The sequence below is a fragment of the Schistocerca gregaria genome, chromosome 11 (assembly GCF_023897955.1).
Source record: "Schistocerca gregaria isolate iqSchGreg1 chromosome 11, iqSchGreg1.2, whole genome shotgun sequence".
In the NCBI taxonomy this organism is placed as follows: Eukaryota; Metazoa; Arthropoda; class Insecta; order Orthoptera; family Acrididae; genus Schistocerca; species Schistocerca gregaria.
The window spans coordinates 92629325-92643887 of NC_064930.1; the positions used below are offsets into that span (position 1 = coordinate 92629325).

Consider the following 14563-nt stretch of genomic DNA (forward strand, 5'->3'; position numbering starts at 1 on the left):
TTCGCAATGAAGTGCCTGGCACAGGGTTCATCGAACTATATTCAAGCTACTTCTGTACCGTTTCACTCTCTAACAATGCCTCTGAAAACCAACTCATAAACCTTTCCGTGCGAGCTCTGATTGCTCTTATTTTATTATGATTATCGTTGCTCCTGATGTAGATGGGTGACAACTAACTATTTTCAGACTCTGGAGACAAAGACAGTGATTGAAATTTCATGAGAAGGTCCTACCGCACCGAAGAACGCCTTTTGTTTTAATGACTGCCACCCCAATCCTTGTGTCATATCCGTGACACGCTGTATCGCATTAACACAAAACATGCTGCCCTGCATTGAACTTTCTCGATGTCCTTCGTCAATATTATATAATGTCGATCTCACAGTACACAGCGGTACTTCAGATGGTCGACAAGCGTAATGTAAACCATCTCTTTAATAGATCTATTAAGTGTTCGAAGTGTTCTGCCAATGTCTCACAGTCTTTGGTTTTGCTGCCCCGACACATTAACTATGCGATCGTTCCAATTTAAGTTGTTCATAATTGTAACACCTAAGTATTTAGTTTAGTTTACAGCCTTTAGATTTGTGTTATTTATCGTGTACCCAAAATTTAGCGGATTCCTTCTACTAGTCATATGGATGTCTTCATACTTTTCATTCTCTACAGTCAAACACCACACCAGGCAAGATGGAGCAGTGGTCAGCACACTGGACTCGCTTTCGGGAGGACGACAGTTCAGACCCGCGTCCAGCCGTCCTGATCTAGGTTTTTCGTGATTTCCCTTAATCGCTTCAGGCAAGTGCATGGATGGTACCTCTAACAGGGCATGGCCGACTTCCTTCCCCATCCTTTCTTCATCCGATGGGACCGATGACCTTGCTCTCTGATCCCCTCCCCCCCCCCCCCAAAAAAAAAAAAATCAACCAACCAACCAATGAAATACCACTTTCTGCACCATTCTGATATTTTGTCTAAACCACTTTGATCATCTGATGACTTTAGAAGACTGTATATGCCAGCATTGTCTGCAAACAATCCAAGAAGGCTGCTGAGATTCTGGCCTAAATCGCTTATGTAAATAAAGAACGTTAATGGAGACCTATAACACTTCCCCGGGGAACGCCTGATATTACTTCCGTTTTACTCGGTGGCTTTGAGTTATGACGAAATGTGACCTTTCTGACAAGAAATCACGAATCCAGTTCCCAACTGAGACGATACTCCATTGGAAACTGGTCTGATTAGAAGTCGCTTGTGTGGAACGCTGTGAAAGTTGCACTCAAAACAAGATCATTCAGCAAAGTACCAACACAACTCGGAAGTAAAGAAATATCAAAAAACTATCATGAGTGATTTATAGTGTGACGCAATTGTTTGTGAAGGTTAATTTAATGTATTCCTTAAAATGATACATGTCAAGAAGGATAGAAGGTAATAGTCCAATGATCAGTACTGTTTCGGCCCAACAGTCTTTAATGAATACCACTTTTGGAATGCGTAGTGACACTGTTCAATAATTACGTTTATTTCAGTCCAAATAATAAAAGAAGAAATAAGTACCTCAATGAAATTGTAGCGGGAGGCTGCTTTTTGTAAATTTAGAGGAAAACCAGTAGGTAGGTACACAAGCAATTAATGTATTCCTTAAAAAGGTATGTGTCAAGAAGGATAGAAGGTAATAGTCTACTGATCAGTGCTGTTTCGGCCCAACAGTCTTTAATGAATACCACTTGTGGAATGCGTAGTGACACTGTTCAATAATTAAGTTTATCTCAGTCCAAATAATAAAAGAAGAAATAAGTACCTCAATGAAATTGAGGGAAGTCTTGGAGCGTTTGTAACGCAACAAACAACCAACATGTGTGGAGGTAAATTTTAAACAAATGTGACAAAATAGGCTATTTATCTCATACAGAATTACAATGAGCCAGGAAGAAAGATCCTCATATAACCCAGAAGGGTGATAATAACGATGAGTTCCTCCAAATCGCTTTGCTTCTTTAGCACCTGATAAAGATTAATACAGCAGACAATGACAGACACCTGCAGAGCTATAGGTGTCCTACAGGCTGGGGCATAGTGCTTCAAGAGATCTTTCTCGAACTTAGGGGCCTGTTGATGGTACGAGTACACAAATACATCCATATGAGTCACAGCTTTGTTATAGTTGTGTTCCTCAGTCCAGAGACAGGTTTGATGCAGCTCTCCAAGCTACTCAATCCTGTGCAAGCTTCTTCATCACCCAGTACCTACTGCAAGCTACATCCTTCTGAATCTGCTTAGTGTATTCATCTCTTGGTCTCCCTCTACGATTTGTACCCTCCACGCTGCCATCCAATACTAAATTGGTGATCTCTTGATGCCTCAGAAGAAGTCCTACCAACCGGTCCCTTCTTCTAGTCAAGTTCTGCCACAAATTTCTCCCCAATTCTATTACCACCTCATTAGTTACATGATCTAGTCATCTACACTTTAACGTTCTTCTGTAGCACCACATAATCGAAAGCTTCTATTCTCTTCTTGTCTAAACAATCCTTCGTCCATGTTTCACATTTATACATGGGCACATCCCATAAAAATACCTTGAGAAAAGACTTCCTGACACTTAAATCTACACTCGATATTAACAAATTTCACTTCTCCAGAAACGCTTCCCTTATCATAGCCAGTCCACATTTTATATCCACTCTACTTCGGCCACCATCAGTTATTTTGCTCCCCAAATAGCAAAACCCATCTACTGCTTTAAGTGACTCACTTCATAATCGAATTCCCTCAACATCACCTGTTTTAATTCCACTACATTCCATTATTCTCGTTTTGCTTTTTTTTAATGTTCATCTCATATTCTGCTTTGAAGACACTGTCCATTTCGTTCAACTGCTCTTACAGGTCCTTTGCTGTCTCTGACAAAATTACAATTGAAACGTCCCCTTTTAAAAATTATACACGACTGTGCTTAAGCTGACACACAATATTTTTGGCGCAACGCAATCTGACTTTCAATAATCCCTACAAGAGAATGGCCCTAACTAAATTAACCTATACGTTTCACAAATCACTTACCTCACAAAAATCTTCGTTACTCAAACTACTGCAATACAGCGAGCGCCACTACTGCCAGCTAAATAAAAGATTCAAACTACTGAAGGCACTAACTACTGATAGGCATAGTTAGCAAATAAAAGATTTTAATACAGAAAAAACAATGTATTTACCTTAAAAGTCATAATATATATGTCAGTTCATGACACCAATTCTTACAAATTTCAAAACTCCGCCATCTCTCTCCCCACGTCCACCACTGCTGACGGCTCACCTCCAACTGCGCAACGCTACGCGCTGTTAGCATCCATCTGCCCAACACTACAATGGCGAGTATTACAACAATGCCAACCAGCCACAGACTGCACACAGCACAGCCAGTGATTTTCATACAGAGCGCTACGTGACGTTACCAATAAGAAAACCTAAATAGCCTACTTACACTATGAATGTTATCGGCAGACTTCAAAGCTTTTATTTCTTCTTCATGGATTTTAATTCTTACACGGAATTTATCTTCTGTTTCCTTTACTGCTTGTTGAGTATACAGACTGAATAACACCGGGAATAGGCTGCAACCCTTCCTCACTCCTTTCTCAACAACTGCTTCCCGTTCATGCCTCCTGACTATTATCACTACCATAGCCTTTCGCCCCTTGTATTTGACCCCTGCCACAGCCAGAATTTGATAGAGAGTATTCCATTAACGATTGTCAGAAGCTTTCTCTGAGTCTACAAATTTTAGCTTTGTAGTCAGTACATACAGCTATTTTAAGACACACAGCAAAAACATGAATTTCTTAAGCACCCTGTGAACAGTGAATGATTCGTTTTCTGAAACGGTTTAGAGGTGTTCGTATTTTTCTGTTACATGTGCCTCAGATTTTTTTTTTCTTTTTTCTAACTTTCACTTCGCTTCTGAAAATTCTTTTTGTCTCTCGCATACTCTTTACTGTCAGTCGATTAATAAAGTGGCAAATTTAGGTTGGGTAGATTAACAGCATACTTTCAACAAATTCTCTCTTACTGCTTTTGAAAGCTTTCTGACCTCTGTAAGTATGCTGTATTTTTATTTCTTAGTTTCGTGCCAATTATAGCACAGTCACTGAAGATTGTCACTACAGTGTTGGTACAAGGACTTTGCCTGACCCGAGCGTTAACAGAGAGAGAGAGTGTTGTCATGTCGGACGTTGTGTGTACGCCTGGTGGGCAAAGCTTAGCTTTAGTACTGTTAGTCGTGGCACACACTGGCCGGCGAAAACTGTGAACTGGGACGCGACCGGTGAGGTGAAGATTAGAACACTCGCCCCGCTTGTGAAGGTTGCTGCAAGCGGCATGAAATTCTCTGTGGCTCCGTATGGAATCCATGCCACAGTTGCCTTCCAGGAATCCTTGAAACAGTTCACGGTCCTGTGTGAATGTATGGGTACGGAAGGCGAGCTGCCAGACTGATATGTAAATAGCAGTGGTACTAAGGCTGTCCGGCTCTCCAGACTTGGCAACAGAAAAAGGGAAGTTTCAGTGGGCCAGCTAAGTTACCTGGTCGTTTAGTAATTGTTCTATGTTAAGGTTATTTTAAATGGGCTAATCAAATATTCGGTTTGAAATATGACTTGTTTTGAGTGTTATCTTAGCTAAGACAGGAAGTGCTGACAAGTGACAGTAGATTAACTGGTTAAACCAAATGTTGCTATGAGTGATGAAGTATTGTTTAGACAAAAGAAAGTTTTCGATTGTCGCTTGCCCTGAGCCCGCTGGTGATTGGTGTTAGTTAGCGGTACAACCGTCAAATTTAATTTTGCCATCTTAATAAACGGTGTGTCCGAGCGTTACTGGGCGCTTCAGTGGAACCACGTGACCACTACGGTCGCAGGTTCGAATCCTGCCTCGGGTATGGATGTGTGTGATGTGCTTAGGTTAGTTACGTTTAAGTAGTTCTACGTTCTAGAGGACTGATGACCTCAGATGTTATATCCCATAGTGCTCAGAGCCATTAGAACCATCTTAATAAAAGCTGTTAGAATAGTTTTGATTGAGCATTCAGTTTTAAAAATTGTAAATATTTCGTTATGGTAGTTGATTTTGTTTTGGTCAATGAGGGACTGCTTTAATTGTACAAAAGCCTATTAATGTCAGCTGTTTTGGAAAGTCAGCCAGGAGAAGGCGTTAGTTAATGATGAAATTGTAGTTTATTGATGATGATCCTTATACTAAAAGGAGATTTTCGTTCAGGGTTTCAATTTTGAAGGTCTTTAAATTCGTTATGATTATGTGGCCGCGCGCGGGATTAACTGACCTGTCTCAGACGCTGCAATCATGAACTGTGTGGCTGGTCCTGGCGGAGGTTCGAGTCCTCCTTGGGATATAAGTGTGTGTGTTTGGCCTTAGGATAATTTAGATTAAATAGTGTGTAAGCTTAGGGACTGATGACCTTAGCAGTTAAGTCCCATAAGATTTCACACACATTTGAACTTTTTTTATTGTAAGTGTTTATTAAATTAAATTATAACGATCAAAATAATTTGGTGAAACTTCAGTCGTATGTTTGTTGCCCCAATCAACCTGCAAGAGCAAGGAAAAGGTTCAGTACAACCACAATTTGACAAATGAGAACCATTAATTGTTTGACTTTATACAGTTTCCTATAAAGCTGACAAAACTTGAAAAATAGTTTGAGCTCATTTTTATCTTCAGTAATAGGAGAGTTCCTGATATCTTCTATCCTGGTTAGTGGTTTTATCCTCTTACTAGTAACATAGCAATCAGAGCTCACACGGAAATATTATGTGCGCGTTTTACGTATGTGCTGTTCCAGTGCGGAACTGTAGAGAAGTAGCTTAAAGATGGTTCGATAAACCCTCCATCAGGCACATAATTATGAATTGCACAGTAATGACGTAGATGTAGATGAGTGTATTGATGTCCTTCAAAAATTGAGTGATGTCATACATGCACAACATACGATACCTTGGTTTTATGCAATGTAGAAGGTTATGCTTATGTTGCTACCATGTTCTCAAAATACTCTTCAATCGGAATAGGGTTTGGCAGTACTAGTAACGCCCAGGTAAATGTGATTTTTGGTTTGGTGCCCAGGCACTGCCATTGGTACAGAAACCACAAGAGCCCCATCATCTGGTACTCATTTTTATTGTTCCTTTGCCAATGTATAGGACAAATAATTCTTCCGTTAGTGACTTGATGTAATGCAATATTTGGTGCAGCCCTTTGTACACTTATGAGTCAGTCCTCCTAGAAAATTGGCAGTGTGTAATAGGAGTTGCTGGTAGCTGTCAATCTGGTGAAATGGACCTTGTATTTCCTGCGGTGTCTGTGCAGGGGGTGACAGTCCTAGCTGAGGAGCCCATAAATCCATTTATCTGTTTAAATATTTCAAGATCAGATACGAAGCCCTATGATGAATCCTATATTGCATTACCAGTTACATAGCTCAGTCGTCTGCTTCTTACGCAGGAAATGAACAGTTACTTCAAAGATTCTGAAAGACAGTGAGCAATAAGAACATTCAAAATTATTTCAAACAATTATTGTGTGTTTCATTAAGAAAATTACTGGAATTGAAAACCAACAAATACAGAAGATCTGTATGTTCTCATGTGAAATTCAAATTCAAAATTATAAATTTCTCATTAACATGTATAAATAAAATACAGATAAAACTGGCTCCTGTTCAACAAGAAATTAGTGTACTGTATAAAAAAGCATCACATTACTTTTCAAGCAGACAAGAGGCCATATAATTAAACAAATAGTCGTACATTGTAACTAACAATATTATGAAAAGTATAGATGCTACTCACCATATTGCGGAGATGCTGAGTCACAGCTTTCGGTTAACAAGGCCTTTGTCGAAAATAGACAAAACATACACACACACACGCACACACACACACACACGCACACACACACACACACACACACACACACACACACACACACACACACATACACACACAGGGGGGGAGAGAGATAGAGAGACAACTGGAACTTATAGACTCATGACCACAGTCTCTGGCAGTTGAAGCCAGATTGTACTGTAAACAAATACATGCCAGTATCATATAGTTGACCTGTGTCTGACATAGAGGTTTTGTAATAATTTTGTCCTATTATTATCAATTAATGTTCCTATTTAGAAATTATATTGATTCTATATGGATGATGAAGTAAGATGTTGACACTGAAGAACATTCATATTCAGGATATACATGTTTCATTCAATAAGTAGAAAATTCAGAGCCTAAAGAGGGGTCTGACAAGGAGCTTACGTATCACAAAAGTTATTTAGAGCACTCCAAAAGAAAGCTATCTATCTCAGCATTTTGAAATTCAGGAAGAAATTGCATTACTGGAACGTAACTCAACCAACTTCACTTCGTCTTTACTGTAGACAAACTTCAGCAACAAATTAAAAAAAATTTGAAAGAACGCCTACATACTAGTTACAACCAGATCAAAATAATGTGCGTTCAGCACAACAAGAAGAAAACCATACAAATCTGCGATAAAGTCATAGAACAATTTATCAACTTTTGTGCTTTGAGGAATGACATGATGCACAGAAAAAGAAATAAATGGTGGGAGATAATCGACTGGGAATGCTTTTAATAAATGAAACAAAATCGAAAACTAACCAAATAATGTGCCTGAAAAAGTATGGCTACACACTGAGCTGCCATTTCTGACTTACAGTAATGTGACACGGACTTTTCATCTCAAAACTGTTCATGAACTGAGGGAACTTTAAGATACAGTGTGGAGAAGCCTCTCAAAGACTTGCAGCAAGGAGAGACAGGAAAACAAACATATAGGTCTGGGAAAAAAATTGAGTTCTGAATAACTAATTATGATGACATTGAAAATGAAACACTGATGGAGAAGACATGTCATAAAATGGGATGAACAGAAACAATTTGATGAAGAGAAACGAAACTTCAGAAAGAGTTATATGCTATAGTGACAGAAGACAAATGGGAATATCGTTGAATGTTTTGTGTGTTTAAGTTGGTAATGAAGTAATATAATATGAAAATGGATTCGAAAGTTAGCAACACTGACAGCAAATGTTTTGTTCAACCTATGACAAACAACGGACATGGTGTGAAATTTGCTTACTTGTAACTTTATTTATAATTGCCAATAAAATTGTGTTTTTAGCTAAACTACATGATAACCAATTTTGCTGCCCCATGCCCCATGTCACTAACTAAAAGTTCACTATTCACATATAAGTTAACGTAACTTGTACTTTTGGTAATTTGAAATGGAGTGTAGTGCTTCGGAATTTGGGGGACCGGGGGGGGGGGGGGGGGGGTTTGCAGGTGAATAGAAACAGTAATCGACAGCCTTTCTCCTTTCTTCATAAGAAGACCAAGAATTGGGTGGAAACGATGAACCACATGCCACTGTCCTCAGCCCAAGATATTATGCTGTGATTGAAGTATGTGAAAGTAAAATCGTTATTTACAGGACCCTGGATATGTTTCTGTTCCTTTCTGAAAACACAAGGCTGATTAAACATGTTTATTTCAACAGTAAATGAGTCACTTTTTAGTCATGGAGGTATTGTTACTACAACTTGTAGCTTAAAAGACATCGTTCTCAAGCATGTCAGTGACTTTTTTTATTAACAAAGAAACCAAGTTTCTTGTTGATGTTGTGGTTTTCAGTCCTGAGACTGGTTTGATGCAGCTCTCCATGCTACACTATGCTGCGCAAGCTTCTTCATCTCCCAGTACCTACTACAGCCTACATCCTTCTGAATCTGCTTACTGTATTTATATCTTGGTCTCCCTCTACGATTTTTACCCTCCACGCTGCCCTCCAGTACTAAATTGGTGATCCCTTCTTCTAGTCGAGTTGTGCCATAAACTTCTCTTCTCCCCAATCCTATTCAATACTTCCTAATTAGTTATGTGATCTACCCATCTAATCTTCAGCATTCTTCTGTAGCACCTCATTTCGAAAGCTTCTATTCTCTTCTTGTCTAAACTATTTATCGTCCATGTTTCACTTCCATAAATGGCTACACTCCATACAAATACTTTCAGAAACGACTTCATGACACTTAAATCTATACTCGATGTTAACAAATTTCTCTTTTTCAGAAACACTTTCCCTGCCATTGCCAGTCTACATTTTATATCCTCTCTACTTCGACCATCATCAGTTATTTTTCTCCCCAAATAGCAAAACACCTTTACTACTTTAAGTGTCTCATTTTCTAATCTAATTCCGTCAGCATCACCAGACTTAATTCGACTACATTCCATTATCCTCGCTTTGCTTTTGTTGATGTTCATCTTATACCCTACTTTCTCGACTGTGTCCATTCCGTTCAACTGCTCTTCCAAGTCCTTTGCTGTCTCTGACAGAATTACAATGTCATCGGCGAACCTCAAAGTTTTTATTTCTCCTCCACGGATTTCAATACCTAATCCGAACTTTTCTTTTGTTTCCTTTACTACTTGCTCAGTACATAGATTGAATAACATCGGGGAGAGGCTACAACCCTGTCTCACTCCTTTCCCAACCACTGCTTCCCTTTCTTGTCCCTCGACTCTTATAACTGCCATCTGATTTCTGTACATATTGTAAATAGCCTTTCGCTCCCTGTATTTTACCCCTGCCACATTTAGAATTTGAAAAAGAGTATTCCAGTCAACATTGTCAAAAGCTTTCTCTAAATCTTTCAAATGCTAGAAACGTAGGTTTGCCTTTCCTTAATCTTTCTTCTAAAATAAGTCGTAGGGTCATTATTGCATCACGTGTTCCAACATTTCTACTGAATCCAAACTGATCTTCGCCAAGGTCAGCTTCTACCAGTTTTTCCGTTCGTCTGTAAAGAATTCGTGTTAGTATTTTGTAGCTGTGAATTATTAAACTGATAGTTCGGTAATTTTTACATCTGTCAACACCTGCTTTCTTTGGGATTGGAATTATTACATTCTCCTTGAAGTTTGAGGGAATTTCGCCTGTCTCATACATATTGCTCACCAGATGGTAGAGTTTTGTCAGGATTGGCTTTCCCAAGGCTGTCAGTAGTTCTAATGGAATGTCGTCTACTCCCAGAGTCTTGTTTCGACTTAGGTCTTTCTGTGCTCTGTCAAACTCTTCATGCAGTATCATATCTCCCATTTCATCTTCATCTACGTCCTCTTCCATTTCCATAACATTTTCCTCAAGAACATTGCCCCTGTACAGACCGTCTATATACTCCTTCCACCTTTCTGCCTTCCCTTCTTTGCTTAGAACTGGGTTTCCATCTGAGCTCTTGATATTCATGCAAGTGGTTCTCTTTTCTCCAAAGGTCTCTTTAATTTTCCTGTAGGCAGTATCTATCTTACCCCTAGTGAGATAAGCCTCTACATCGTCACATTTCTCCTCGAGCCATCCCTGCTTAGCCATTTTGTACTTCCTGTCGATCTCATTTTTGAGACATTTGTATTCCTTTTTGCTTGCTTCACTTACTGCATATTTGTATTTTCTCGTTTCATGAAATAAATTCAGTATCTCACTGTTACCCAAGGATGTCTACTAGCCCTCGTCTTTTTACCTACTTGATCCTCTGCTGCCTTCTCTATTTCATTCCTCAAAGCTACCCATTCTTCTTCTACTGTACTTCTTTTCCCCATTCCTGTCAATTGCTCCCTTATGCTCTCTCTGAAACTGTGTACAACCTCTAGTTCTTTCTGTTTATCCAGCTCCCATCTACTTAAATACCCACCATTTTGCAGTTTCTTCAGTTTTAATCTACAGTTCATAACCAATAGATTGTGGACAGAGTCCACATCTGCCCCTGGAAATGTCTTACAATTTGAAATCTGGTTCCTAAATATCTGTCTTGCCATTATATAATCTATCTGAAACCTTTTATTATCTCCACCGTTCTTCCATGTATACAACCTTCTTTCATGATTCTTGAACCAAGTGTTAACTATGATTAAGGTAAAACATAGTTCTTAAACCTGATGCCAGCGACTTCGTGTATTAATAAACAAATCAAGATTATAAATTTAATATTACAGTAAAGTAAGCCGCACGGGATTAGCCGAGCGGTCTCAGGCGCTGCAGTCATGGACTGTGCGGCTGGTCCTGGCGCAGGTTCGAGTCCTCCCTCGGGCATGGGTGTGTGTTTGCCCTTAGGATAATTTAGGTTAAGTAGTGTGTAAGCTTAGAGACTGATGGCCTTAGCACTTTAGTCCCACGAGATTTCACACACATTTGAACAGTAAAGTTATAAGAGATATTACAATTTTGTTTGGAAAATGTAATAAAAATACAGTACATCGGATATTTTTAATTCTTGAATTAACTAAGGCTTTTTTGAACTAGATAAGTTTGGATCCTTATTGTTAGAGATTCAAAACACATTTTGTCATGACCTGTTCACACAAAAAATGAGATAAGCTGTTTCTACTTACCCCTCTCTGTGGTGTGAACAGCAAGTGTTTAATTTTTTAATGTTATGAAAGCACGAGCTAGGTCTCAAGTCGAATAATATTTTTAATGTTAGGCACAAGACCTATAATTCCATATAATTTTGATTTTCACATTTATTTTTGAAATTATCATTTTTTTAGGTTGAAAATTGCTTGTGTCCACCCTATTTTGCTGTACAGATGGGAGTTGCAGCAAGTTTTTCCTGTGTACGAAGCTTTACAAAAAGAGGGAAATGGTGTCGAGATGGAAGGTGGGCTGACGACTACAGGAAACATATAGGGTAAAAGTTGATGTGAATTGCTGAGGTCTGTAACTAACAGAAAATCGTATGGGCAGCTTATATCCAGACATGGACGTCAAATTGCTGCTGTTGGTGATAATGATGCTGATGTAGTTGAAGAACTATTTTCATATGCCTCTTCATCAATGTAAACTAAATCAAGCATCATCATTTCTTCAAATAATTTGATTCTATAAATACACCACTTTTTATGTCAAAAAATTCATTTTCAGGCTCACCTTGTATTGCACCTGATAGAAGGTGGGCTCCCCTTCCCCATGTACGTCTCTCAATGATATTCTTATCTTCAATGAATTGTAAGTCACTTCCACAATATGTGGCACATACTTTAATACTTTATAAGCTGGAAACAAAAAAATACAATGACAAATTAATCAGAGGCTTCGAATTGGTTTATAAGTGAATCTCTATTTTTAATCCAAGTGAAGTAGGGCATTGACTCTTACAGGCCAGTTTATGACTCATTAAAAATATCATTCTGGGTGATTTTAGACAAGAGACTTATTTTGAAATATCAGATATTCTCAGTTTCGAATACCTTTTACGAACTTATGATCTTTAAAAGGATCGTTAAAATCTAAACGTGTGCCTTCATTTTCGTTTTTATTAATTATTTACTACAAAGGGTATTTGATGATAATAGAGGAATAGAAAGTTACATAATGGCTAAAATAGTAACAGGGGTGTGAGAGATGCCAGTGACATACTATTGTCCTGTACACGTTTCTGAACGTAATGATATGTAGTCTATTAAGGTGAGGGGAATCATAAATTTGACGCAGAAGAGCTTGTAAAATAAACATCTGGAATATTGAAATTGATTGATGCGAAACACATCTAAATCCAAATTTTGATTCGACTGTGTTATTTGATTTTAATCGAGAAGAGCATCAGAATTCAAGGACAGGAGCATCAGCAGTGTTCGACTCTTGTCGTACAACGTGGCGATGCAAGCCTAAGAAATCGGCAGAAGTCAGGTCCCAGAGAGGGGCGAAAGAAAGGCGTCTTCAATGTTCTGGAAGCTCGGTCTGGGAATACTTCTGTCGAAACTAAAAATTAAGATGTAGTTTGGAGGGAAGACAGTCCTTGGCAGCAGGAGGTCCCTGTGCTGTTGGGGTGGGGAAAAGATATCATCCCTCCAAAAACAAAAAGCAAAAAAAAGATGTGTGGCATATATTGAAACATTATGACACATATTGATTCTATAATTACTATAAGAAGGCCTCCGAGTGAATATAAGTGCTGGTTGCTGTTGCGACTCATACAAGCAGTTTTATTATAGATGCTAGGAAAGGTGCTGTATCTTACGTCACAAGTTGAGAAAAAGTTACAAAATGGAGTATTGTCTGCTCGTTGGAAAGAGAATGTAATGGGTGTTGGCTGAGGTCAGGCATGTACCTGATGGTAACTAAACCTCGGTGGTACACTAAGCTTATGATGGAAAGTATAACCATGCACAGTCGTGTGGAAAGTGACTGATTCATGCTCAAAAGTTATATTATTAACTGTGAGAGAACTACAGATATTGACGTATGTGGATCGTATCGCCAAAGCTTATGTCGTGTTACTGCGTCATGTATCACATCGTTACTCGTAAGTAGGGCTACACACATTAGGTTACTGTGTGAGTACTTAGTTTTGTGGTAGATAGTCACTCATGACTGTGTATGAGGCGTGGTCTAAGTGCTATCAGCGCTACCCCACTATAGGGTGGGGCAAAAAAAGTGACCTGTACAAGTGGATTCAGTTGGAGGTGAATGTATGCGTATAACCACACCATGTGCGGTGCACACCATGTGTACACCTGCCACGTGATCGACACCAGTTCAGAGCATAGTGTGGGCTGTGTCAGTGTGAGAGTAGCGCAAAGGGGATGATGGTACTCACAGTGGAGCAGTTGGGGTTCTTTGTGAAGAGTTACGTGACAGCAAAGTCGTAGAAAAGGTGTGGTCAGTTGTTCGTTGACAAATTTAATGGTGTCAACCAGCCTACAATGAGTGTCATGCAACGCTTATTCCGAAAACGGCGTCAGAAATGGTTCTGAAAAAAAAATCAAAATACATTCTGAAACGTGTCACACACCATAAAGTGTGGCTGTGGTCCTCCAGAAAATGTTTCTGAATCCTACCAAATCAGCCTAACACCTGTCGCAGGAGACCCGCACATCAAATTGATCTTGCGGTCGGATAACCCACTGGGACATCCACATGCACCCCTAGCAAGTGTCTGCTGTTCATGCATTAAAACCGATAGATGCTCCACAGCGCCTCCAGTTTTGAGAGTGATTTTACTGTGATAACAAGGAGTGACTTGGACATGGATCTGTTATTTATGTCAGATGAAGCCTGGATTCACCCGAGTGGTTATGTCAGCTGACACAATCACTGGTTCTCGGCAGCAGAAAAACTGCATGATGTCCACTAAACACCACTGCATGATCAGAAATTTGGGGTTTGGTGTGCAGTGTCACACACCGCTTTATTGGACCCATCTTGTCTCATCAACATTTTGAAACCATTTGTAGCAGCGTTAAGGGAGACGGAAAAGACCTACAGCTATTTCCGACCGGATTAAGCAACTGCCCATACACCTGGCCGAACCTTTGAGCACGTTGAAACTGAATCTTCACGGCTGACATAATTGTTAGCAGAGATTAGTTCGGTCGCTGTTACAGCTGGTCACCTGATCAGCCAGTATTTGATTACTTTGTGTGGGAAAGCCACAAGCCTAAGATATATCACAGGTACCCTC

At 39.3% G+C, this 14563-nt stretch overlaps 1 protein-coding gene across 1 annotated transcript in view; it reads right to left on the bottom strand.

Annotated features, from left to right (window-relative positions):
• LOC126294954 (uncharacterized) overlaps positions 1-14563 on the bottom strand; it is a 607599-nt gene that overhangs the window by 195569 nt on the left and 397467 nt on the right. The window contains exon 14 of the mRNA XM_049987174.1: positions 12031-12155. Within this exon, the coding sequence (XP_049843131.1) occupies positions 12031-12155 (125 nt within the window). The remainder of the gene's footprint in view (positions 1-12030; positions 12156-14563) is intronic.